The following is a 27,297-nucleotide window of genomic DNA, read 5'->3' on the forward strand; positions in this document are numbered from 1 at the left end:
TTGGTCTATGATCAATCAAAATAAATAAATAATGCATGGTCACTATTGTTATACACCTGCATTCAATCAGAATCACTGGTGATTAGGTTGAGACTATTGCTTGAAGGCATCTAAAAAATGGGCACCAATATTAGCATCATTCACTCTGAACAGGCAGAAACTATGAAAAATGACCATGCATGCACTCCATATCTAAGAGATTCTTGTGTGACGCCAAAAGGCAGGAAAGATTAAGGCTGAAAAAACGGGTTTCCTTGGTGATTTAGAGAACTGACAAGAACAAGATGACAAAAAGGGCTAGGCATCTCGTCTGGTAAGAATGGCACAGGGTAGAGAGAAAGAGGCCAGATAACTGCCTCTCGTTCTCCAGTAATACCCCCATTAGCAGACAGAAAACTTTATCTCATGCTTGTACTCAAAAGAAATAGGAATCTTTAGTCGGGAGACATAGTGAGGTAAAAGACCAACACCAGAGGAAGGCATCAGCCTTTGCGCTTCCTCTTCTACTCAGAACCATCCCCAGCCCCAGCCCTAGGTCCAGGGGATTAATGTTGGTCTTACTGGAGGGGGACTCTCTTCCTTCTTCACAGTAGGAGGCAGGGGCTTCTTAAAGACGTCTTCTGCGGGGGCCTTCCCTTCACTGGCATTTTCCTGAAACTGATCATACCAGAGGTAACTCTCACATGATATTCGCTCATAATAACTGATAAAGGCTGGGCTGGGTGCGGTGGCTCACACCTATAATCCCAGCACTCTGGGAGGCTAAGGCAGGTGGATCACAAGGTCAGAAGATCGAGACCACCCTGGCTAACGCAGTGAAACTCCATCTCTACTAAAATTACAAAAAATTAGCTGGGCGTGGTGGCGGGCACCTGTAGTCCCAGCTACTCAGGAGGCTGAGGCAGGAGAATGAACCCGGGAGGCGGGGCTTGCAGTGAGCCAAGATTGTGCCACTGTACTCCAGCCTGGGTGACAGAACAAGACTCCCTCTCAAAAAAAAAAAAAAAAAAAAAAAAAAAAAAAAAAAAAAGCTGATAAAGGCCAGGTGCGGTGGCTCTCACACCTGTAATCCCAGCACTTTGGGAGGCTGAGGCGGCTGGATCACTGAGGTCAGGAGTTCAAGATCAGCCTGCCCAACATGGCAAAACCCCGTCTCTACTAAAAATATAAAAATTACCTGGGCGTGGTGGCATGCACCTGTAATCCCAGCTATTCAGGAGGCCGAGGCAGGAGAATCGCTTGAACCCGGGAGGCAGAGGTTGCAGTGAGCCAATATCGTGGCACTGTACTCTGGCCTCGGCAACAAGAGCAAAACTCCGTCTCAGAAAAAAAAAAACAAAAAACAGAAAAAACTGATTAAGATCGGGTGCGGTGGCTCACACCTGTAATCCCAGCACTTTGGGAGGCTGGGGTGGGTGGATTACCTGAAGTCAGGAGTTTGAGATCAGACTGGCCAACATGGTGAAACCCAATCTCTACTAAAAATACAAAAATTAGCCAGGTGTGGTGGTGGATGCCTGTCATCCCAGCTACTCAGGAGGCTGAGGCAGGTAAATCGCTTGAACCCAGGAGGCAGAGGTTGCAGTGGGCCAAGATGGCACCACTGCACTCCAGCCTGGGCAACAGAGCGAGACTGTGTCTCAAAAAAACAAAAACAAAACTGATTAAGAGTTAACCCTGTTGAAATTAGGCTGACTTTCCAAACCTCCTAATTCAACATTACGGAAATATCTGTAACATTGCTACAGTGAATTTGAAATAAAGAACCTTTAAAATACATAACATCAGTAGGTGCAGTGGCTCATGTCTGTAATCCCAGCACTTTGGGAGGCCGAGGCAGGCAGATCACTTGAGGTCAGGAGTTAAAGGCGAGCCTGGCCAACACGGTGAAACCCCGTCTCTAGTAAAAATAAAAATTAGCTGGGTGTGGTGGTTTTGGCCTGTAATCCCAGCTACTTGGGAGGCTGAGGCAGGAGAACTGCTGGAATCTGGGAGGCGGAGGTTGCAGTGAGCCGAGATCGTGCCACTCCATTCCAGCCTGGGCGACAGAGAGAGACTCTGTCTCAAAAAATAAAATAAAATAAAATACAATGTTAGTATGTATTGCATGATTACTGTATGTCAGACCAGATGAGGCACGTATATATAAACATTTTCTTCAGACTTTACTACAATCCTCCTATGTAAGCTTTAATATCTTAATTTTACAAATGATTGGGAATACAGTTTGACAGATTAAGTGGCTGAAGCAGAGTCCAAATATCAAATCAATATGACTCTAAGTTCTTAAACACACACACACACTCTCCTCTTTTCTGTATCTCTAAACAACTAACAGTGTTAGAAGGGGAAAAAAAGACCGGGCGCGGTGGCTCATGCCTGTAATCCCAGCACTTTGGTAGGCTGAGGTGGGCGGATCACGAGGTCAGGAGTTTGAGACCAACTTGACCAACATGGTGAAACCGCGTCTCTACTAAAAATACAAAAATTAGCCAGGCGTGGTGGCGGCGCCTGATATCCCAGCTACTCAGGAGGCTGAGGTAGGAGAATCCCTTGAGCCTGGGAGGCGGAGGTTGCAGTGAGCCGAGATCGATCGCGCCACTGCACTCCAGCCTGGGCGACAGAGTGACTCCGTCTCAAAAAAAAAAAAAAAAAAAAAAAGAAGGGAAAAAAAGGTGTTATGAATTGAACCACAAGCAAATTCATCCATTTTCAGTAATGCATAACTGATATCAAGGTAGGTGTGATCTCGGCTCACTGCAACCTCTGCCTCTCAGGTTCAGGAGATTCTCCTGCCTCAGCCTCCTGAGTAGCTGGGACTACAGGCTTGCGCCACCACATCCAGCTAATTTTTGTCTTTTTAGTAGAGATGGGGGTTTCACCATATTGGCCAGGCAGTCTCAAACTCCTGACCTAAAGTAATCTGCCTGCCTTGGCCTCTCAAAGTGTTGGGATTACAGGCATGAGCCACCATGCCCGGCAGATTTTCTTTTTTTTTTTTTTTTTTGAGACAAGTCTGGCTCTGTTGTCCATGCTGGAATGCAGTGGCGCAATCACAGCTCACTGCAATCTCCTGGGCTCAAGTGAGCCTCTTAACTCAGTCTTCCAAGTAGCTTGGACTACAGGCATGCATCACCATAGCCAGCTAATTTTTTTTGTATTTGTGGTAGAGATGGAGTTTCACCATATTGCTGGTGTCAAACTCCTAAACTCAGGCATCCACCTGTCTTGGCCTCCCAACGTGCTGGGATTACAGGTGTGAGCCACTGCGCCCTGCCTAATAATTTGATTTTGTATTAGATGTAAAAATGTTCATCATCTCTGATTCTGAAAATGTGCCATAGGGAGTAATTTAAAAGAAGAAACAAAATGCTAAATGTTATATACTATGACAGTATAAGATTAGAAAGAGGCGAGCAAGGTGGGTCTTGCCTGTAACTGAAGCACTTTGGGAGACTGAGACAGTAAGCTTACTTGAGGCCAGAAGTTCGAGATCAGCCTGGTCAATCTAGCAAGATCCTGTCTCTACAAAAAAGCAAAAATTAGCTGGTCATGGTGGCTCATGCCTGTAGTCCCCACTACTTGGGAGGCTGAGGTGGGAGGATTGCTTAAGCCCATGGGTTTGATGTTGCAGTGAGCTATGATCATGCCACTGCACTCCAACCTGGGAGACAGAGGAAGACTTTGTCTCAGAAAAAAAAAAAAAAAAAAAAAGGAGAAAGAAAAGATTAGAAAGAGAAGACAAATAATGTAGGAGAGATGAAGAAAATGAAGGTACAGTTATACCGTGAATTTTTACCATGTAGCCATTAAAAATAAGAGAGTATATAGAAACGTGGAAAAAATACTTATGATAAAAAGTGATTAAACAGTATCTCCTGCTATAATTACAACTAGAGAAATGTGTATAAAGTCAAACACTAAAAAAGGAACGTAGAAAAGTGAAAATGTATGGAGCTGAGGTGTTGGGATTTGAGCTGGGTCACTTTGTTCTACCATCCATAGTTCTCCCATTTGTAAAAGAGAGAGAGTTGGGATATAAGAGGTGAGGGAATTGCCTACACCAGGTAAAAATACTCATTAATAGAGTGTTTTTTTGTTTTTGTTTTTTTTTTTTGATACAGAGTCTTGCTCTGTTGCCAGGCTGGAGTGTAGTGGCGCGATCTCGGCTTACTGCAACCTCTGCCTCCAGGGTTCAAGCAATTCTCCTGCCTCAGCCTCCCGAGTAGCTGGGACTACAGGCGTATACCACCACACGCAGCTAATTTTTGTATTTTTAGTAGAGACAGGGGTTTCAGCATGTTAGCCAGGATGGTCTCGATCTCCTGACCTCGTGATCCGCCTGCCTTGGCCTCCCAAAGCGCTGGGATTACAGGCATTAGCCACCACGCCCGGCTGACAGAGTATTTTTAAAGTTACTTTACACTTGCAAACATAGATATCCTCTGTTCATACCTCCAACATTTTAATAACTATGTGGCAAAAGACAGTAAATTAACAATTCCTCTTACCCTCGTCACTCCTCTGTCTTTTTTCTCCTTGCCATCTCTTTTAGACATTTCCTTCTTGCTACTTGACTTTCCTTGACTGGTGGGTTTTTTTTCCTTGATCTCTTCTTCCTCAGGTAATCCAGGATCCTGGGGCACATAGACTTCTTGCTGCGATACAGTTGAAACAAGTAAGTCTACAGAATGTTTCAGTTTCCCAGCAATTCCAGGTCTAAGGCGCACAGTTGCCTTTTAGGGGAAGAAACAACTCTTTTACTTACAAGCCTAAGAGGAGTCCACATCAATCTAAAAACCCACTCCAGGGGCCAGGACACATTCAGACCACCCACTGTCCACTTTTTCAAGAGCAACACTGTTCTTACCTGTATTACCACAAGGCACTGATTTTCCATATAGGCAACAGTTCTGTTTCCATAGATCTAAACTTTTCCACTTTTCATGCAATGAGCATCCAGAGAATCCAGGGAATAAAATCCTCAAGTAGCAAATTATGGGAGCTTTTCTCAAAAGAATCATTGACAGAGTAAAAAAAAAAAAAAAAGCCCCAAACTCACCTGGGTATTGGGGTCATAATAAGTTCCTGCCAAGGGGTCATAATAGTAGCCAGTAGCAGAATCATATATGTAGCAGTCAGATGATGCTAAAGGTAACAAGATCAGAGCCAATGTTAGTCTCTGTCCAATGAAGCCCTTACTGGAGACTCATCAAGAACAACCCAAGAATTAGGGTGACCAACACAAATAGGTGCATCTACAGATGCCTCTCTCTGGATGAGCACCCTCAGTCAACAGTGTATCTTGCCAACTGTGATCACACAGATGTCAAGTAATGAGTAGCAAGTCAAGCAAAAAAAAGAGCAACAGAAATAAAACAAAGGTTACTTACACTGTTGTCCTTGTCGATTTGTATCTGAAGACCAGTCTGAATTTCTGCCACCTCCCCTCCTATCTCGGAAATATTTTTTACCCTATCACAGAAAGGCAAGTTAAAATTACAGAACTATCCAATGGTCATTCACCTTAACAGTCACCCACTAAAGAAAATTCAAGATCACCCTTATAGTCACCTGAGGATTTTAATAGAGCACTCCCCACCTGTTACAGCCTACCTGATAGTAATGCATGTGGTCAGAATGGTCCCCAGAATCATTTCTGCAACAGATAACACAACAATTCTTAAGGCTGCTACCAAGTGGCATTTGACAAGTACTTAATCCTACAGTTCCTATCAAGAAACTCTCTGTTCCTCATTTTGCAGGGAAAGGAACCAACCTAGACAGCAAGCAGGTTGGGTGGTCCAGACACTCCTGAAAGAATGAGCAGTAAGACTCTTTTTTTTTTTTGAGACGGAGTCTTGCTCTGTCACCCAGGCTAGAGTGCAGTGGCGCGATCTCGGCTCACTGCAGGCTCCGCCTCCCGGGTTCACACCATTTTCCTCCCTCAGCCTCCCAAGTAGCTGGGACTACAGGTGCCCGCCACCACGCCCAGCTAATTTTTTTAATTTTTTCTATTTTTAGTAGAGACGAGGTTTCACCGTGTTAGCCAGGATGATCTCAATCTCCTGACCTCATGATCCGCCTGCCTCGGCCTCCCCAGGTGCTGGGATTACAGGTGTGAGCCACCGCGCCTGGCCAATGAGCAGTAAGACTCTTACAAAGCCAAGTGGTGGAGCAAAACAGCCATTAAGTGGAGGGTGCTAGAGCAAGATACGCCCCATATTGGTAAGCCTGTTTCTCTGACATGGCCATTTCCAAATTACCACTCCTGGGTCAAGACGAGTGAAGGAGGAAAGAGAAATCAGATTTCCCAGTGCTATGGAAATATGTGCAAGGTCAGGGGAAGGAAAAGTCAGGACAGCATTTTCCTAGGATTGCAAGGGGCAAGAATGTATTGATATCTGTCTGCACATCCAAAACTGTACCATCATTTTTTTGTTAAGAGATGGGGTCTTGCTGTGTTGCCCAGGGTGGAGTACAGTGGTTATTCACAGGCATCTTCATTGCACACTATGGCCTAGAACTCCTGGGCTCATGTAACCCGCCCCCCATCTCGCCTCAGCCTCTTTAGTAGCTGGGAATACAGATATGTGCTACCACACCAGGCCATTTGGGACCAAAAGATACCAGACAGTCAAAAGGGAAAGGACAAAAGTACCTAGTATTATTCAAGAAAGAAAACAATTCGAGAGTCAGGACAAGTCAGGCTTCAGAAAGAAACTGTAATAAACACCTATCTGAAGCAGTCCATGTTAGGAAGACACCATGCTTTACTGTTTTCCAGCCAGGAAAAGGAGTTTCCTCTCAAAAACACAAGTGGGGGCAGCACAAGAAATCCTCACCCTTCTGCCTTACCTTCGTTTTCCAGTGGCCAGGTTTACAGCTACCATCTTCCCATCAATGCTAAATGGTGGATCAAGGTTCTGTAAGATCTTCACCACACGAAGAGCTTCCTATAGAACCAGACACACTTGAACCCAGAGACAGAAAAAGCCAGAACCCAAAGACAGAAAAATTCTCCTTTGAAAGAGAAGTGAACATGGATTTTCCTTCTCAGAGGATAAATTTACTACATTATATTCTGTCAAAATTTTAACAGTAAGAGCATACTGGCAGAAACAGGCAACTTTTAATGAAGGACTGATTGGAATAGGAGTCAGAATAGATGTCAGTTCTGGCATAAACTTCAGAAATTCAAATCCTCTTCTTTTAGGTTGCAATTATCATCAATCAGATTCAGTTTACAAAGTCCCTTGTGACTTTCGAGCATGAAAAATCTAAGAAATACCAATGACTTTCATTATCTTCACCTTACTTCCATAGAAAAAGGCCCCACAACTAAAAATTTAAGCCTCAGGAATCTAAAAATACTTTGAGGAAAAGAGAAAATGTTTTATCATCAAATATAAAACCATCTGTGGCTGGACAAAATAAATCAGAAAGTTCACTAAAATCATGAAGGATTCAGTACTCAGATTCTTCACAAGCGAATAAGTTGGAAACAGTAAAGGACACGAGAAAAAAATGAACCTAGAAAACCAGACAGGATCCTAACTTTTGAGGGCTGTCACCTCACCTGAATGAACAATAAACCCAAAGGAGACAGCAAGAGGGATTATGATATCAGGTAGCACACAAGAATTCAAATGATCAAGAAGTCCCTCAAACCTTTTTTTTTTTTTTTTTTTTTTTTGAGACGGAGTCTCGCTCTGTCACCCAGGCTGAAGTGCAGTGGCGTGATCTCGGCTCACTGCAAGCTCCGCCTCCCGGGTTCACGCCATTCTCCTGCCTCAGCCTCCTGAGTAGCTGGGACTACAGGCACCTGCCACCACGCCCAGTTAATTTTTCTGTATTTTTTAGTAGAGACAGGGTTTCACTGTGTTAGCCAGGATGGTCTTGATCTCCTGACCTCGTGATCCACCCACCTCGGCCTCTCAAAGTGCTGGGATTACAGGCGTAAGCCACCACGCCTGGCCCCCCGTCAAACCTTCTTGAAGGTTCTTTAGCTATCTGTCCCTAGGCCAATCCAAGGTGGAGGAAACTCACCGCATGGGAGTCGAGGTCAATAAAGCCATAGGTATGCCCCATAGGGCCTGTTCTGTTCTTGATGATACGGACGTTGGCAGTAGTAAGGCGGACATAGGGCTCCAGCACTTCCACTATCACCTCAGGTGGTGTGGAACGATAGATACGCTTTAGCATGATGGCTGAATCAACCATAAATGGGAGAAGGGCAACAAAAGGGAGAGAAAGATAAATTTTTGAAGTCCTAAGAGTCTGACTGTCATTTTTTACTATAGATGCTACTAGCAAGGCTGGTTCTGTAAAAAAATGCTAAACAAATAAATACCGCATACTTTTCTTCACCAATACTTAGAAATCTAAAATCATGCCTTACTGCATTCATATAGCAATTTACTATTTGAAGGGCATAGATTCCTTTAAGGAGTACAGTAAGGTCCACAGAAAGCAATGGCCTCTGTCATCAGGTCATGCACAGATCTCTTAGGGTACTGGAAAGCAGATAGCTCCTGGACATAACATTGGCCATCTATGCTCCATTGTGATGATCACAGTCTGGTATGTGCCCTGACAAACTACTTACTTTTGCTCTCTCCATCCTGGCGTGTCTCTCCAGACCATGACTCCTTCTCTCGGTCTCTTCGGAAAGTTGGCCCTTCCCTTCGAGAAGGAGGCAGATACCTTTCTGCTTCTCTCTTTTGATGTCCTAAGCGTGACTCCTGTCCTTCTTCCCTCTTCCTGAGTTCAGGTTCCTTATCAGCTGGTCTTAGGGGCTGGTTGGGCTGTTTTTCCAATGGTGCTGGTATGGATGTTTTCTGAGGTTGAGGGTAGGTTATTAATTCTTGCTTGGCCTCTGTCACTAGTGGAACAGAAACAAAGAGAATCTCCAGAAGGCTTTATCAAAAAAAAAAAAAAGAAAAAAAAAAGAAAAAACACTGCTACTGTAATTTCTGCTTACCTGCCAGCAAATACTCATACTGGGATGCCTTTTTTTTTTTTTGAGACGGAGTTTTGCTCTTGTCGCCCAGCTGAAGTGCAATGGCATGATCTTGGCTCACTGCAACCTCTGCCTCCTGGGTTCAAGTGATTCTCCTGCCTCAGCCTTCAGAGTAGCTGGGATTATAGGTGCCCGCCACCACGCCCGGGTAATTTTTTGTATTTTTAGTAGAAACGAGGTTTCACCATGTTGGCCAGGCTGGTCTCAAACTCCTGACCTCAGGTGATCCACTTGCCTCGGCCTCCCAGAGTGCTGGGATTACACGTGTGAGCCAACACGCCCGGCCTGGAATGCTTTTAATATTGTCTCAGAAATATCTAATAAAAAGTCCTCTGACAGTTCCTGACAAAATATTTTAAGTGAAGCTGAGACAGGACATGAAATAGTTCACAGAAGAAACTGTCCAAGCATTTAAAAAATGTAATCTTATGAAATCTCTATATCACTTACCAAACATTTAAATATAACAAATCCTTCATGACACCTTGAACCTGACTATTATAATCAATGATAACAACAGATCTGGGGACAAAATTACCAAAGATATGGCCCTTACTTAAGGTTTAGTAGAAACACATATCCCAAACACACATCTAGAAGCCTTGCTTCTTCCAGTGTTACAGTGCTCAAACAGCTACTCAAATCCTGTAAGACCACAGGCTCTCTTCCAGTGAAGGTAGGAACAGACCCTATCTGCACGTAGCTCCTTTATATGCAAATAAACATAATGGGCAGATGTCCTTCAAAATATAAATGATTTATTTCAAATGTCCTACTACAGCAGGATAATTTGTCTTTATAGTTGGTTTTATAATTAGGGGCACGTTCTTGTAATTAATTCATTCTTGGAGGGTTCACTGGAATCCATGTAGCTCAAAAAGAGGCATTATATGAGAGCAATATAGAGATTACATAATAGCAGTAACAGGTTTCCAGATTAAAGCTGTCTCATCTTAGTGGTATGGTGCCCAATGGTTTTCATAAACTATCTATTCATGGCTGGGAGCGGTGGCTCACGCCTGTAATCCCAGCACATTGGGAGACCGAGGTGGGCAGATCACGAGGTCAGGAGATCGAGACCATCCTGGCTAACACGGTGAAACCCCGTCTCTACTAAAAATACAAAAAATTAGCTGGGCGCGGTGGCGGGTGCCTGTAATCCCAGCTACTTGGGAGGCTGAGGCAGGAGAATGGTGTGAACCTGGGAGGCAGAGCTTGCAGTGAGCCGAGATTGCGCCACCGCACTTCAGCCTGGGCAACAGAGCAAGACTCCGTCTCAAAAAAAAAAAAAAGAAAAAAAACAAAAAACTATCTATTCATTTGTTGGAATAGCTATGAAAAAAAGTATTTCTCGTGGGGGGAAAAAAACACAACTTTGCCTAACCTGAAGTGACCCAACAAGCAAAAATCTCAGTTGTTCATCCCCCTTCCCACATTTTGGTTTGGTCTCTAGAACATACAGAGCCTTCCCCTAAAGATTTTCAGAACATCTGCCTTTCAGTCTTCACCAGAGTAAAATCTCCACAAGAGGCCAAAAGCTCACCTAAGAAACTCCTTGTAGGCACATTAAACTCTAACCTTGGAACAAACAGAAGGCTACCTGAATCCCTGCACTGAACTATATTTTATGGTCATGCTGTGGCTTTCCTTAAGGGATGACTATAGGACTGTTGTTATGGATGCATGTGTCTGACTCTTCGAAGTTGCCTACCTGAAATTTCTCTAAAGAAATTTATGTTAAAGATAAGTGCTTGAGAAGCTGTTAGTTTTATTCCTCTAAAATAACAAAATGTTCCCCATATCCTGATTATTTTCTCTTATTTATATTTTTACTGTTATTTTAACAAATGTTTTTCTCTTGAAAATCCTGAAATGCTTACAGAGTGTAAAAGAGAAAACAATAGAGCAAATGATTCCCAATAACTTCAAAGAGGTAGGAGTGGGAGAAAGGTTTGCCAACACAGACTGATGTCATAAAGACTCTTTCTCAACCTAACATCCTTAATCCTTAAATGTATTCCAAATAACAATATACTGACCTCTGCTCAGCTGCCCACTTAGCCACTTTAGCCTAGGAGCCCACAACCCTATCTCTTTCCTCTGGTGAAAATAAGATCTGAAATCATTTACTAACAGGTTACGTTAAGTTGGGCATCAAACTGCAATTTTTTTTTTCTCACTCTGTTGCCTAGGCTGGAGTGCAGTGGCGAGATCTCGGCTCACTGCAACCTCTAACTCCTGGGTTCAAGCGATTCTAATGCCTCAGCCTCCCAAGGAGCTGGGATTCCAAGCATGTGCCACCACACCTGTGGCTAATTTTTGTAATTTTAGTAGAGACAGGGTTTCGGCATGTTGGTCAGGCTGGTCTTGAACTCCTGAGCTCAGGTGATCCACTTGCCTTGGCCTCCCAAAGTGCTGGGATTATAGGTGTGAGCCACCATGCCCAGCCCAAATTGCAATTTTGAAAGGTTTGGGCCAGGCGTGGTGGCTCACGCCTGTAATTGCAGCACTTTGGGAGGCCGAGGCGGGCAGATCACAAGGTCAGGAGATTGAGACCATCCTGGCTAACATGGTGAAACTCCGTCTCTACTAAAATACAAAAAATTAGCTGGGCATGGTGGTGGGCGCCTGTAGTCCCAACTACTAGGGAGGATGAGGCAGGAGAAGAGCGTGAACCTGGGAGGCGGAGCTTGCAGTGATCCGAGATTGCGCCACTGCACTCCAGCCTGGGCAAGTGCAAGCCTCCGTCTCAAAAAAAAAAAAAAAAAAAGGTTTGCAGGCCTTGTGCAGTGACTCACACCTGTAATCCCAGCACTTCGGGAGGCCAAGGTGGGTCGGGTCACAAGGTCAGGAGTTTGAGGCCAGCCTGACCAACATGGTGAAACCCCGTCTCTACTAAAAATACAAAAAAATTAGCTGGGCTACAGGGCGTGGTGGCACATGCCTGTAATCCTAGCTAATCAGAGGCTAAGGCAGGGGAATCGCTTGAACTTGGGAGGTGGAGGTCGCAGTGAGCCAAGATGGCGCCACTGTACTCCAGCCTGGGCAACACAGCGAGACTCCATCTCAAAAAAAAAAAAAAAAAGGTTGTAGATCAACTTGGATTTAGGGATGATAATTCTTCAAAGCCAAGGAAAACATGAAATTTGTTTTGCTCAATGCACAAGATAAAAACTGCTACCACTTTCGCCACTCACCTTCTCTTGGGTTCTTGCAGAATGAACAGGAAGATCGGTGCCCACCAATGCTTGCCTTACACTGTAAGGAAGAAGGAAATAATTCAATTTGACTGAAAACATTTTAAAAAATCTTATGTATACCTAACAAAGTGAAACCTCCCAAAAATGAAAGAAACAAGCCATATCCCAGATCCCCTCAAAGCTCAAAAAAAGAATCTGGTATTCCCCACTGATTAGAGCTAGCAGACAGGAACTGATGAGCTACTGTTTGAGAGCTACCTTATAACAAGGCATCTGGGACTTTGGTGCAGCCCAAATGCCTTTGCCCTGGATAAAGATTCCTATAGGAAATATGCCTAGAAAACTACTGTTAAATGATTTATAGAATACTATTGTCCCACAGCCATTTACAGTCTGCACCCAAAACTTGGGCCTGAACTGACTGTGAGATCCCCATTCACATTTGGCTAGAACTGAGAATTCAATTATCAACTCCTTTCTCAAACACTGATAATGAGGTACAAGGTAGGAGGAGAAAGAGATACAGATAGTGTCTCTGGCAGCTATCTAAAAGACATTGAAAGGGAACATTCACTAGCCCAGAATAAGGTAAGAGACATTTTTAATGTGAATGTAATTATTCTTGTCTGAACATGTGAACAAAAAGTCAAGCACACTGCCCAAACCCGAAATCCCTGAACTTTTGCCACTGAGCTTCCAAATGCCATGGGGGCAGAAACTTGGTTGGCAGGAAATCAAAGAGTAAGAACTATAAAGAGGATGGTATTTGAGGAAGGCCTTATAGGGCGAGTAAAGGTCTGCCAGATGGAGTTGAGGAGAAAACAATAATAGTAGCAGTGGCTAATTCTTTTTTTTTTTTTTTTCTTTTGAGATGGAGTTTCACTCTTGTTGCCCAGGCTGGAGTGCAACAGCATGATCTTGGCTTACCACAACCTCCACCTCCCGGGTTCAAGCGATTCTCCTGCCTCAGCCTCCTGAGTAGCCGGGATTACAGGCATGTGCCACCACACCCGGCTAATTTTGTATTTTTAGTAGAGGCAGGGTTTCTCCATGTTGGTCAGGCTGGTCTCGAACTCCCGACCTCAGGTGATCTGCCCGCCTCGGCGTCCCAAATTGCTAGGATTATAGGTGTGAGTCACCGCGCCCAGCCGGCTAATTCTTAAATAGTACATACCATGTATCTGGCCTACTGTATATGACATCACTTATTGATCCTGACAACCCCAATAAACTTCATGAAATGGGTACTCCTATCTCCTCTTTTTGTAGATGAGGAAACTGAGGCCTAGAGAGGTTAACTCACTTGAGTAAGATCACTACAGTCAGTTATTTCATTGTTCCCTTCCCTATAAACAGATTACACACACACACACACACACACACACACACACACACACACACACACACACACACATCCCTGCCCACTGCCAAGTGGCTGTCATGCCTCCCCACAGGGTGAGTATACTTCCTCTCTCCATTGTCAGCCTTGGCCATGTGCCTTCCTTGCTTTCACCAATAAAACATGAGTGAACATGACCTATACTAGGTCTAAGAGAAGCCTTAGGAGCTAGTGCTTGTGTGAATGAACCTCTCTCTCCCTTAGCCAGAGGGACACTGCCCCATATTGAGACTGTTTCTTCTGCCTGGGTCCTGGGATGAGAAGTCACGTGGAACAGAACTGTAGCAAACAACCCATAGTCCCTGACATGTAATGTGAGTGAAGAATATGCTTGTTGTTTTAAGCCACTGGGATTGGAGAGTTGTTACTATAGGAGAGCTGCTGTGGTAACTGGTGCTATTTGTAAACATATAGATCAACAGAATAAAACTGAGAATCTAGGAATAAACCTATAGATTATGGTCAACTGATTTCTAACAATGGGGAAAATGCCAATGGGGAAAGAATAGTCTCTTCAACAAATGGTGCTGGGACAACTGAGTATCTACATGCCAACAAATAAAGTATGTGACACTTCAGCTAGTGAGTGGTAGTTAGGATCCTAACCTTAGTAGGTATAATTTAAATAGCATAAAACAGGCCTGGCATGATGGCTCATGCCAGTAATCCAGTACTTTGGGAGGCCAAGGCAGTTGGATCATTTCAGGCCAGGAGTTCAAGACCAGCCTAGCCAACATGGAGAAACCCCATCTCTATCAAAAACACAAAAATTAGCTGGGGATGGTGGCATGCGCCTGTAATCCCAGCTACTCGAGAGGCTGAGGCACGAGAATCACTTGAACCTGGGAGGTGGAGGTTGTCGTGAGCCCAGATTGTGCCACTGCAATCCAGCCTGGGTGACAAACCAAGACTCCTTCTTAAAAACAAAAACAAACCCCATAAAACTTACCTATTTTATGTGTACAATTCAATGATTTTTAGTAAATGTATAGTACAACCATCACCATAATCTAATTCTGAAACATTTTCATCACCCCCAAAAGAAATCTAGTGGAGTTACCTCCCCCATTCTTACCCCTAGGGACATGGAATTGTGCAATGTATGGTCTTCTGTGTCTGGCATAGTATTTTCAAGGTTCATCTAGGTTGTAACATACATCAGTACTTCATTCCTTTTCATTGTCAAATAGCATTTCATTGTATGGATATGCCAACTTGTTTGTCCATCCATCAGCCAATGGACATTTTGGTTATTTCCATTTTTTGGCTATTATGAATAATACCACCATTAGCATTTGTTTTAACTACAAAAAAATTTTAATAGCTACATAATAAACTTAAAAATTTTCTTTTTTTTTGAGATGGAGTTTCACTCTCGATGCCCAGGCTGGAGTGCAATGGTGCAATTTCAGCTCACCGCAACCTCTGCCTCCCAGGTTCAAGTGATTCTCCTGCCTCAGCCTCCCGAGTAGCTGGGATTACAGGCATGCGCCACCATGCCCAGCTAATTTTGTATTTTTAATAGAGATGGGGTTTCTCCATGTTGGTCAGACTGATCTCCAACTCCCGACCTCAGATGATCCGCCTGCCTCGGCCTCCCAAAGTGCTGGGATTATAGGCGTGAGCCACCATGCCCAGCTAAAAAAAATTTTGAGACAAGGTTTTGCTCTGTCACCCAGGATGGAGTACTGAAGTACAGTGGCACTATCATGGCTCACTGCTGCCTCGACCTCCTGGGCTCAGGTGATCCTCCCACATCAGACTGCTTAGTAGCTGGGAAGATAGGCATGCACCACCACATCCAGTTAATTTTTGTATTTTTTGTAGAGATGGGGTTTTGCCATGTTGTCCACGCTGGTCTTGAACTCCTGGGCTCAATTGATCTGCCCACTTCAGCCTCCCAAAGTGTTGGGATTACAGCCATGAGCCACACCTGGCTGACCTTCTCTCTCTCTTTTTTTTTTTTTAAGAAAGGATACTCTCAAGAAAGTGAAAGATAACACATAGAAAATATTTACAAATCATATATCTGATAAGGGATTAATATCCAGAAAATATAAAGTACTCTTACAACTCAACAACAAAAAGACATGCAAATCAATTCCAAAGGGCAAAGGACTTGGCTGAACATTTCTCCAAAGGAGATATACAAATGGCCAACAAACACATGAAAAAAGACCCTCAAAGTCATTAGGAAAATGCAAATCAAAAACACGATGAGATATTATTTCATACCCATTAGGATGGCTATTATCAAATAAAGGGAAAAGAACAAATGTTGGCAAGCAGGTGGAGAAATGAAGCCCTTACATATTGCTGATAGGCATATAAAATGGTACAGCTGTGGTCTATGAAAAAGTTTGCTAATAAAAGAAATACAGTTTGATGGTTCCTCAAAGAGTTAAATATAAAATTACCATATGACCCAGCAATTCCACTCCTGGATACATACCCCCAAATAACTGAAAACAGCTGTTCAAACAAAAACTAGCACGCAAAGCTTCTATTATTCACCAAAGTCAGGGTAGAAACAACCCAAATGTCCATCAACTGAGCAATGGATGAACAAAATGTGATATATTCATATTATTTAGCCACAAAAAGAAATGAGGTACTGATAAATACTGCAACATACATGAACTCTGAAAACATGCTAGGTGAAAGGCCAACACAAAAGTTTACATATTTTGATTCCATTTATATGAAATATCCGGAATAGGCAAATCCATGGAGATAGAAAAAAGATTAACGGTTTCTGGGGACTGGGGGAAGAAGTGGGAAGTTACTGATTAATGATAAGAGGTTTCCTTTTGAGGGTTTAAAAAAAGATCTGAGGCTAGATATGGCAGCTTACACCTGTAATCCCAGAACTTCGGGAGGCCAAGGTGAGAGGATCGCTTGAGCACAGGAGGTCAAGGGTACAGTGAGCCATGATCACATCACTGTACTCCAGCTTGAGAAACAAGAGTGAGATCCTGTCTCAAAAAAAAGAAAGAAAAAAAAAAGTTCTGGAACTAAGCTGGACATGATGGCACCTGTAGTCCCAGCTATTTGGGAGGTTGAGGTGGAAGATGACTTGAGCCGGGGACTGTGAGACCAGCCTGGGCAACATAGTGAGATCCCATCTCTTATTAAAAAAAAAAAAAGTTCTAGGAAGTAGATAGTGTTGATAGTTGCACAACATTGTGAAGGTACTTAATGTCACTGAATTAATGCTTCAAAATGGTTAAAATGGCAAATGTAATGTTACATGTATTTTATCTCAATAAAAGGAAACGAAATATCCTCCTAAAATGACACCCTAAGGGAGTATATCCATGAAATATGAGTACTTTGGCTGATAACAATCATAGCTCTTCAAGTAGTATTCTACTGAGACTAACACAAATGTCAAGCTAAAGTCTTTACTAAATTTTTTCAAGTACTATAACATTTTTAGTGTGTCAGGGCTCAGAAACTTTATATATTTTTCATAATTATTTTTGATACTAAGTAGTAGCAATGAAAACAAATTATATTTTCATGCTCACTGCAATCAAACTGGACCTTTAAAGAGTATAGCCGGCTGGGTGCAATGGCTCAAGCCTGTAATCGCAACACTTTGGGAGGCCAAGGTGGGTGGATAATGAGGTCAGGAGTTCAAGACCAGCCTGGCCAAGATGGTGAAACCCCATCTCTACTAAAAACTACAAAAAAATTATCTGAGCGTGGTGGCACGCGACTGTAATCCTAGCTACTTGGGAGGCTGAGTCAGGAGAATCGTTTGAACCCGGGCGGCAGAGGTTGTAGTGAGCTGAGATCACGCCACTGCACTCCAGCCTGGGCGACAGAGCAAGACTCTGTCTCAAAATAAATAAATAAATAAATAAATAAATAATAAATAAACAAACAGGCCGGGTGCAGTGAGTGGCTCATGCCTATAATCCCAGCACTTTGGGAGGCCGAGGCAAGTGGATCACTTGAGGTCAGGAGTTCAAGACCAGCCTGGCTAACATGGTGAAACCCCATCTCTACTAAAAATACAAAAATTAGCCAGGTGAGGTGACACGTGCCTGTAATCCCAGCTACTTGGGAGGCTGAGGCAGGAGAATCGCTGGAACCCAGGAGCCAGAGGTTGTAGTGAGTGGAGATCACACCATTGCACTCTAGCCTGGGCAACAGAACGAAACTCCGTTTCAAAAAAAAAGAGTATAGCCTAAAATTTTAAATATCCCACTCTAAGAGAATATGGAGTTTAACAGAGGTAAAATGGCATGGTGTCTGAAGTTCTATACCCTTGGAAACCCAAGAATATCCAAAAAATGTACAACTCCCAAAGAACTAGTCTCTCTAAACCTACTTTTCCAAACAAGAATTTCTTTATGACCACCCCCAGGAGAGGTGAGAAGACACTATATGTCAAGGAACCGTTATTTTTATAACTGATAGAAATAATGGCACATGTCCTTGGGAAAGTGTCTCCAACTGCAGGTCCAGAACTCTCTATGGCCACATGTAGCAGCTGGGAAGGAGAAATTATGAATGACCTTGTCTTGATCTCCTCCTGTTCAACTGAAGTGACCTGAGGAAGAAGAGCTTTGTCCTTGGGAATGCATGTTAGCAGGCAGCCTTCCTAGAGATATGGAGGAGCTGTTATTCCAGATACTTACTTCTAAAGAAAGGGATTCTTGGTACTTACTCGTTTGCAGTACCAAAAATCCAGGCTTGGTACATACTCCAGGGTAACTTCTTTGTCCTGGATCATTAGAGTTCCCTGTAAAGACAGACAAAAGCCATCAACATCAACCCCTGGAGAAACAGACAGAGACAGAAAGGCACAGAGAGCCTTTCCAATCCCCAAGCTGAAACATTTTATAAAGAGTGAGCTTAATTCACTGGTGAAAGGAAACGGCTGTTTTAAGCCACAGACCTGGGGCAGTGTCGCAGAGCAAGCTTTAGCTTAGGAAAGGGGAGTACGAGAAGGTGAAATCAGTCTTCGGCCTTGGTTCCTGCAGGCTAGGGTGCTGTCCTTGGGCAGGCTATGCCCAGTCTACTTGTCCAGAGGTCACGTAATGCACTCTCTTGAATCCCAGCAAGTCCCCCACCTAGCTCAGGAGCTAGCACACTATCAAGAAGCAAACTCTTCCTTCTGCACATAGGCAGAGGAGCCCTCTTCTTTTCCACAGCTATCTCACATCTCCTTGGAAAGGTAGTAAGGGCTATAACTTTAGTGCTCGAAAATTTTCTTCGAAACACTGGCTGTATGGCAAAAGCACCAGGACAAAGACATACAACATTGAAGACAGGAAGAAAGGAGGAAGGTGAAAGCTTCACAGCAAGTTACATCCTTACAGCAGGAAACTGAATGGCTGGTGGGAGCAACAGCAGCGGCGGCGGTATCACTCTGGCTTGGAGCCTATAGAGTGAGCTAGCCCTGAGATCTGAGGAGCAACCATTGGCAAGTAAGCCTTTGGGAAAGTCTGGCACAGGAACAGGTGGGAAAAGGGGCTCAACAAGCCTGTTAAAGAGCTCCCTTGCCTCTCCATTTCGGACAAGTCATGAATTCTATTTCACATTAAAATAAAGTTTTGTTTAATAAACACTAGCCAGCAGGTATGTGTTGGTGCACGGGAAAAAAATTCTCTGCCTACTGACAAGGGACCCTCACCCACACTTGAAAGTGAACTAACCGAGAATGCGACTCTGGAACTAGCCCCTGCGCTGTGTTCATTCTCCGCCCTCTAGGGTCCTCTGTGTTTCCTCAGACAGGGCTCTGAGTTATACAAGCCATTTCTTTGCAATTGGACCTCAGTTTCTTGCTTGAATCCATACATCTGTCAAATAATGCTTTACCTCTCTGCTTTTCACATCAAAAAAGTCAAGAGAAATACACAGGATAAAATTATTGTCTTGTCAAAACCAAGGAAAATTGCCCATCTACCTAGGTCTTAGCATCTGGTCTGAGAAACTATTCCCTGGCTTGTTCTCAAGGCTAAGGACAATGATAATAAAAATTGCTAACATTTATTAAGCACTTACTCAGAGCCAGAAACCACTAAGTACATTATCTTATTTAATCCCCTAAAATGATCCGATGAAATAACATTGTCTACACTTTACAGATGAGGACCTATGTTCACAGAGGTGGGGTCACCCAGGTGGTGAAGGGCACAGCTGGACTTACATCTGGGCTGTAGAGAAGGGATCTCCTGTTTCATTTTTCTTTTTCCTTTTGTTTTGACTGAGGGATCTCCTGTTTCATTCACCAGCTTCTGCTCAGTATTAGGGACAGGTAATCTGGCCTTAGGGACCAATCAGAAAAGAGACAGGCTCTGTATGCAGGGAAGGATCTGGGAAGGACCACTCTATCAAGCTCCACCAATGCAGGAAGTTAGTCAAGATGAAGCGTCCCCTCCCTTTTTTTTTTTTTTTTTTTTCCTGAGACAGAGTTTCGATCTTGTTGCCCAGGCTGGAGTGCGATGGCGTGATCTCGGCTCACTGCAACCTCCGCCTCCCAGGTTCAAGCAAGTCTCCTGCCTCAGCCTCCCGAGTAGCTGGGATTACAGATATGCGCCACCACACTTGGCTAATTTTGTATTTTTAGTAGAGATGGGGTTTCTCCACATTGGTCAGGCTGGTCTCGAATTCCCAACCTTAGGTGATCCGCCCAGCTCGGCCTCCCAGAGTGCTGGGATTACAGGCGTGAGCCGCTGCACCTGGCTGTCTTTTTTTTTTTTTTTGAGACAGAGTCTTGCTCTGTCACTCAGTCTGGAGTACAGTGGCGCGATCTCGGCTCACCACAACCTCCGCCTCCCAGGTTCAAGCAATTCTCCTGCCTCAGCCTCCCGAGTAGCTGGGACTACAGGCGCACACGACATGCCTGGCTAATTTTTGTATTTTTAGTAGAGATAGGGTTTCACTATGTTGGTCAGGCTGGTCTCGAACTCCTGACCTCGTGATCTGCCTGCTTTGGCCTCCCAAAGTGCTGGGATTACAGATGTGAGCCACCATGTCCGGCCTAAGATGAACCCCTTCTAAGCCCAGAGACAGTATATAACATCTTTAAGAGCATGGACTGTAGGCTGAGTTCCCTAAATTTGAATCCTGCCTCTACTCCATGACCTTCAGCAAGGTCCTTAACTTCTTTGTGTTTCCATTTCCTCATCTGTAAAGTAAGGACAACAGTACCTACTTCTTAGGGTGGTTGTGAAGATTAAGTAAATTCATATATGTAAAGAGCTTAGCATAGAATATAGTGAGGGCTCAAGAAATGTAGATCATTACAAGCCCTAGGAACCAAAAAAGACCAGCATCAGCAGGTGGGAGTCAAACAGCCACTCATTTCACCTTGCTTGCTTGCTAGGTAGGAATATTTCACCACCCATTTTAATCTCCTGAAAGATTAAGCTTTCATACAGAATGGTCATTACACATCAGAACCTGTATCTTTATGACAGTACTTTGTGTTGTCAAATTACTGGTCCAGATCTTACAGTCTACCTAATCTTGCTGGCCTTTTATTTAGTTTCAGCACCAAACAGTATCTGGTACCAAAAAGGAGCTTAGTAAGCTCTTGTTGAATGAATGAAAGACTGAATAGAGCCAACCATCCCTGGAGGACCTGGTGCTTAGTACACAGTGGCTCTGGAGGGACATACGCTGTTACAGCATACATCTGTATACCCAATCCACAAAACATGTGGGTTGTCATTTGAACAGTGAACAAGAACAAGGCACTACTGTCAATTTCAGTCACCTGCAAATTCTGATTTCACCAATTGGAGGCATTAATGAATTCAGGTACTTCTAAGGCACTTTAAACTTCTCAGACAACAAAAATGTTCCAGTAGCTGTGGATGACCTTTTGTTGAGGGCAGGGAACTCCCCTGGCCAGGAGTCCCCATCAGCATGTCAACTTTGAGATTACTTTTACCTCATGTGTTACAAAAGCAATGATTTCTTATTCTCACAGAATCATCTTTAACTCGGGCAGTCCTTTTTCTCAACCTGCACATAGTTAGACGTAGGAGGACAGTGACCACTGCTAAAGAATGTGAAATGGTTTTAACATCACTGTTGAAGGGTAGCCAATTGTTTCTTTTTCTCTCTTAAAAAAATTATTATTATTTTTCCAAAACCAAAAAGGGTCAATATAGCCAATTGTTTAATAAGAACAGGTAGTCATAGGACAAACCTGTATGAGAACAATTTATCTATGATTTGATTCCCCAGCTGCTATCATACGCAGGCAACCCAGATATACCAAGCACAGGTATGACATACATACACTGCACCCCTCCCCATTGCTGCCTTTCTCTGGATTTCAGAAAACAGAGACCTGTCAGTGTCTCCTAGGAAAGTAACCTGTAGGGAGTTAGATTAATGAATGGGTAGGATGATGCAATCACCTTCAGTAGATGTCCATTCTTTTTTTTTTTTTTTTTGAGACAGAGTCTTGCTCTGTCGCCAGGCTGGAGTGCAGTGATGCGATCTTGGCTCACTGCAACCTCCACCTCCCAAGTTCAAGCAATTCTCCTGCCTCAGCCTCTCGAGTAGCTGGGACTACAGGCGCCCACCACCACACCCAGCTAATTTTTTGTATTTTAGCAGAGATGGGGTTTCACCATGTTGGCCCGGATGGGCTCTACCTCCTGACCTCGTGATCCACCCGCCTCGGCCTCCCAAAGTGCTGGGATTACAGGCATGAGCCCCAGCGCCCAGCCGTGGATGCCCATTCTTAATTGCCTATTATCTATTAGAGTATCTTCACACATTAGAATATTTATTCATGTTTTGATTTATTGAGTTATTAAGCTACTCAAGCAAAGGAATCATGAAAGCCATGTGTCTGATTAACCAGGTCTGGCTCCTAAAGAGGTACCATATAGGCCGGGCACGGTGGCTCATGCCTGTAATCCTAGCACTTTGGGAGGCCGAGGTGGGTGGATTGCCTGAGCTTAGTTCGACACCAGCCTGGGCAACCCAGTGAAACCCTGTCTCTACTAAAATACAAAAAATTAGCTGGTTGCGGTGATATACACCTGTAGTCCCAGCTAGTCAGGAGACTGAGGCAGGAGAATTGCTAGAACCTGGGAGGCGGAGGTTGCACTGAGCCAAGATCATGCCACTGCACTCCAGCCTGGGCGACAGAGTGAGACTCTGTCTCTTTTTAAAAAAAAAAAAAAAAAAAAAAAGGCCGGGCACGGTGGCCCATGCCTGTAATCCCAGCACTTTGGGAGGCTGAGGTGGGAGGATCACAAGGTCAAGAGATCAAGACCATCCTGGCCAACATGGCAAAATCCCGTCTCTACTAAAAATACAAAAGTTAGCTGGGTGTGGTGGCACGTGCTTGTAACGCCAGCTACTCGGGAGGCTGAGGCAGGAGAATCATTTGAACCAGGGAGTCAGAGGTTGCAGTGAGCCAAGATCATGCCACTGCACTCTAGCCTGGCAACAGAGCAAGATTCCGTCTCAAAAAAAAAAGAGGTGCCATATATATAAATATATGTGTACATACATATATGTATGTATATATGTAGGTATATGTATATGTATATATATATAAAAAGAAGATAGATAGACAGATCTCTCTCTTTTTTTTTTTTTTGAGACAGGGTCTTGCTCTGTTGCCCAGGCTGGAGTGGCATGCAGTGGCATATCTTGGCTCACTGCAACCTCTGCCTCCCGGGTTCAAGCAATTCTCTTGTTTCTGCCTCCCAAGTAGCTGGGATTATAGGTGTGCGCCACCACACCCGGATAATTTTTGTATTTTTAGTAGAGATGGGGTATCACCATGTTGGCCAGGCTGGTCTTGAACTCCTGGCATAAAGGGATCGCCTGCCTCGGCCTCCCAAAGAGCTGGGATTACAGGCATGAGCCACTGCACCTGGCTAAGAGGTACCATATATTAGAAAGTAAAACCAAAGACATCTCCTCCTTTCTCAGCAGTGTTAGATTAGGCTTAAATTAGACTAAAACCTGCTAAAATCCTTTCCAGCCCAAAGCCATCACTTGGCAAAGTCACACAGAGATATTACTAAGTACATTTCAAGAAGTCTTAATGTGAAGCTGCAAAAAGCTAGATATTTGTACTCCAGAATGGCAAATCAAGTCCTTATTCTCCACCTAGAGACACCACAGAGGAGCAAACTCTGGGTCTGGAGGGCTGCTGATTGAACATCTACATTCCCATTTCCTTTTTCATCAGCTGCTCTTAGAGACTTCATGATCTCATTTTGTGACTGCCTGTCAGAAGGACTAGGGTCAGTGTTGAGACTCTACCATATGCTCCCATTCTGTTGGCTCAAAACCAATCCTCAAGAATATTCTTTTTTTTTTTTTTTAAAGACAGGGTCTCACTTCTGTTGCCCAGGTTGGAGGCTAGATAGAGGTGCAATCATGACTCACTGCAGCCTTGACCTCCCAGGCTCAAGCAATCCTCCTACCTCAGCCTCCCTAAGTAGCCGAGACCACAGGTGCACACCACCATGCCCAGTTAATTTTTAAATTTTTTTTGTAGAGATGGGGGTCTCACTATGTTGCCTAGGCTGGTCTCAAACTCCTGGGCTCAAGTGATCCTCCTGCCTCAGCCTCCCAAAGTGTTGAGATTGCAGGTGTGAGTCATCGTGCCCAGCCTCAAGGATTCTTAAGATACTGGGAGGTACAAGAGAAAATGGAAAGAAAAGAACATTTCTGGACAGCAGCTTTGCATCTTTGTTAAAGATCTTCAACGCAAGCCCAGTTGTAGCTATACTTTGTACTGAGAAAACAACTGCTGTGTGATCTTCCCATTACAACATAGAAAGCAATAAACAGTATCAAAAGGCAGGGAAAAAGTATATGAGCTTTGTGAATACAACTCACATTGAAAAGTCGCAATTACTCTTCATTGTTTTGAGTTTCTTCCAAACGCAGTATGGGAGTATCAGGTTATTGGTGGCTGAGAACTGGTACTGTTTATTAGAGATAGTCTCTTTATTCACAAAGCAATTTACAGTTTACAAAGGCATTCTTCACAATATCATCTCATTACATTCTTACAAATAGGGCATATGGATGGCTGGGATACATGGAGTAGTCTGCCCAAGAATACAGCGCTAATTAGCAACACATACAGTACTAAAAGTCAGGTTTTCTTTTTGCCATATTGTCTTTGTTTTTAAATTCCAGAGAGTCAGTCAATTCATGACACTTCCCACATCAAAGAGGTAGCTTCTGATGAAAAGATACAGTAGAGTCTAAAGAAGTTTGCAAGAAATGGACTCATAGGGAGTTTTTAGAGAGACTGCCACAAAGCCCTTGTTTCTTGACAGCACTGCCAATCCCTCAAACTGGTCTGCTTAAGATGGGCTTTCTGTTCTTAAAACACCTACAATTGCTTTAGGTGCTGTGTCTAAGATAAAGAGTGCTACTAGTAAATGGCTGCTACCAGGAGTTTCAAGAACCATGACAGTCAAATGGACCTGCAGAAAGAGCAAAGCCCAGGGAACAAAAGTAACAGGTTTAAAACAGATGTGTCATTTCTCTTAGTATAAAGATTAGTTTTTATAGAAATCCTTTGTAAAGCAGTTAGGCTCATTCTTTATGGTACAAGGATATGTTATAGTTCAAATATTTTTTAAAACCCACTATTCCCAAAGGCCAAACCAAAATGAGACAGAAGAGGGAAGGAGGAGATGGAGGAAGAAAGAAAGTACAGTGGCAAAAAAAAAAAAAAAAAAAAAGAAAGTACAGTGGCTAAGGGAAGTACAAAGAATGCCCTATGTCAGCTCTATAGCTCTGCCTGTTGGCCTTCTCCATGTCCTCCACTTTGACTAGACTTTTTACCCAACAGGATCTGAGCTGCACTTTGAGCATCCAGGAGATAAGGCCCCACTGGGACTTCCAATGAAAACACAATCCCACTTCAGTGTCCAATGTAAGGTTGAGGGGCATGAAGACACTGCCCTGTCAGCTGCCACTTCCTATCTTTTCTTGACTAGATGAAAGCCCAACAAAAACTTTTACTAAAATGTTCTTGACAACAAACATTTTAGACTATATGACACCAGCAACAACCAGCATCAAGCCAAAATCTTATTTTTGTTCTCTGAAGCAAAATGGCTGACTGTTTCACTGAGCCCCAGAGCCCCACCCACTAGGATCACAGCTGGCAGAAGTGAGGGTCTCAAGATGAACTCTGCGGCTGGGCACAGTGGCTCACGCCTGTAACCCCAGCACTTGGGGAGGCCAAGGCAGCTGGATTGCTTGAACTCAGGAGTTCGAGACCAGCCTGGGCAATGTGATAAAACCCCGCCTCTACAAAAAATACAAAAATTAGCTGGGCATGGTAATGTGCGCCTGTTATCCTAGCTACTCCGGGGGCTGAGGTGGGAGGGTTGCTTGAACCTGTGAGGTTGAGGCTGCAGTGAGCCAAGCTCGCGCCATTGCATTCCAGCCTGCGTGACAAAGTGAGACCCAATCTCAAAAAAAAAAAAAAAGAACTCTGCTCTGGGAACACAATACACTCCAAGCCAGACCCTGGCATAAGAAAACATAAACATACATATATATATATTTTTTTTTTTTTTTTGAGAAGGAGCCTTGCTCTGTCACCCAGACTGGAGTGCAGTGGCGCGATCTCAGCTCATTGCAAGCTCTGCCTCCCGGGTTCATGCCATTCTCCTGCCTCAGCCTCTCGAGTAGCTGGGACTACAGGCACCCATCACCACGCCCGGCTAATTTTTTGTATTTTTAGTAGAGACAGGGTTTCACCGTGTTAGCCAGGATGGTCTCGGTCTCCTGACCTCGTGATCTGCTCACCTCGGCCTCCCAAAGTGTTGGGATTACAGGGGTGAGCCAGGGCACCCTGCCGAGAACTTAAATATTTTAAAGGTGTCTGGTGCTAAGAATATATTCCACCCACTTCACTACCACTCCTTGCAGGTCTTACATGCATTTTAAAGTTAAGATTCAGGTTCTAGAAAATGCCTCCTATCATGATGAAAGAAAATCAGGGATCCGTAGTCTTGGAGGCAATTCCATGAGCTTGGCTCCAGGAACATAGAAAGAACAGTGCCTACCAGGGGATCCACAAGTCTCTCCTATTCTAAGGTTCCATTACGTTTGTATTTGCAGCAAAAACAAAGAGGCAAAATATGTAAATAAGCAAATAAGTAAGTAATCAAAAGAGCCTCAAATCTTTTCTCTCCTTGTGAGAAGACAAGACTCTATCATAAAGACTGAGACTGTGAGGCAGACAGGGCATTCAACAAATTCCTTCATCACAGAATCTCCGTAGATTGCTTCTTACAATTTATAAACTCCAACTATTAGCACTCAGAACAACTGAAAAACTGAACCACTAAAATGCAGATTTTTAAAAAACTTTTCAGCTTGTTATAATTTTGTATCTTTTAGAGCAATGTTTCACCTAACATTTATAAAAACCATAGTCAAAATTTCTCTGGTTAATAATTTATTTCCATAGGCCGGGTGCGGTGGCCCATGCCTGTAATCCCAGCACTTTGGGAGACCAAGGGGGGAGGGGGGTGGATCACCTGAGGTCAGGAGTTCGAGACCAGCCTGGCCAACATGGTGAAACCATGTCTCTACTACAAGTACAAAATCAGCCAGGTGTGGTGATGGGCGCGTCTAATCCCAGCTACTTGGGAGGCTGAGGCAGGAGCATCGCTTGAACCCCGGAGGTGGAGGTTGCA

General features: G+C 43.8%; 1 protein-coding gene across 7 annotated transcripts in view; it reads right to left on the reverse strand.

Moving 5' to 3' along the window:
* Positions 1-27,297, reverse strand: part of RBM6 (RNA binding motif protein 6) — a 139,360-nt gene that overhangs the window by 11,567 nt on the left and 100,496 nt on the right. For all 7 annotated transcript variants that reach the window (XM_024244606.3, XM_024244609.3, XM_054550724.2 and 4 more), the window contains 10 exons: positions 18,300-18,374; positions 12,220-12,280; positions 8,609-8,884; positions 8,050-8,210; positions 6,859-6,956; positions 5,617-5,659; positions 5,394-5,475; positions 5,063-5,148; positions 4,512-4,658; positions 562-657 (listed from right to left, as the gene is read on the reverse strand). In XM_024244606.3, the coding sequence (XP_024100374.1) occupies positions 562-657; positions 4,512-4,658; positions 5,063-5,148; positions 5,394-5,475; positions 5,617-5,659; positions 6,859-6,956; positions 8,050-8,210; positions 8,609-8,884; positions 12,220-12,280; positions 18,300-18,374 (1,125 nt within the window). The remainder of the gene's footprint in view (positions 1-561; positions 658-4,511; positions 4,659-5,062; positions 5,149-5,393; positions 5,476-5,616; positions 5,660-6,858; positions 6,957-8,049; positions 8,211-8,608; positions 8,885-12,219; positions 12,281-18,299; positions 18,375-27,297) is intronic.

The sequence above is a fragment of the Pongo abelii genome, chromosome 2 (assembly GCF_028885655.2).
Source record: "Pongo abelii isolate AG06213 chromosome 2, NHGRI_mPonAbe1-v2.0_pri, whole genome shotgun sequence".
In the NCBI taxonomy this organism is placed as follows: Eukaryota; Metazoa; Chordata; class Mammalia; order Primates; family Hominidae; genus Pongo; species Pongo abelii.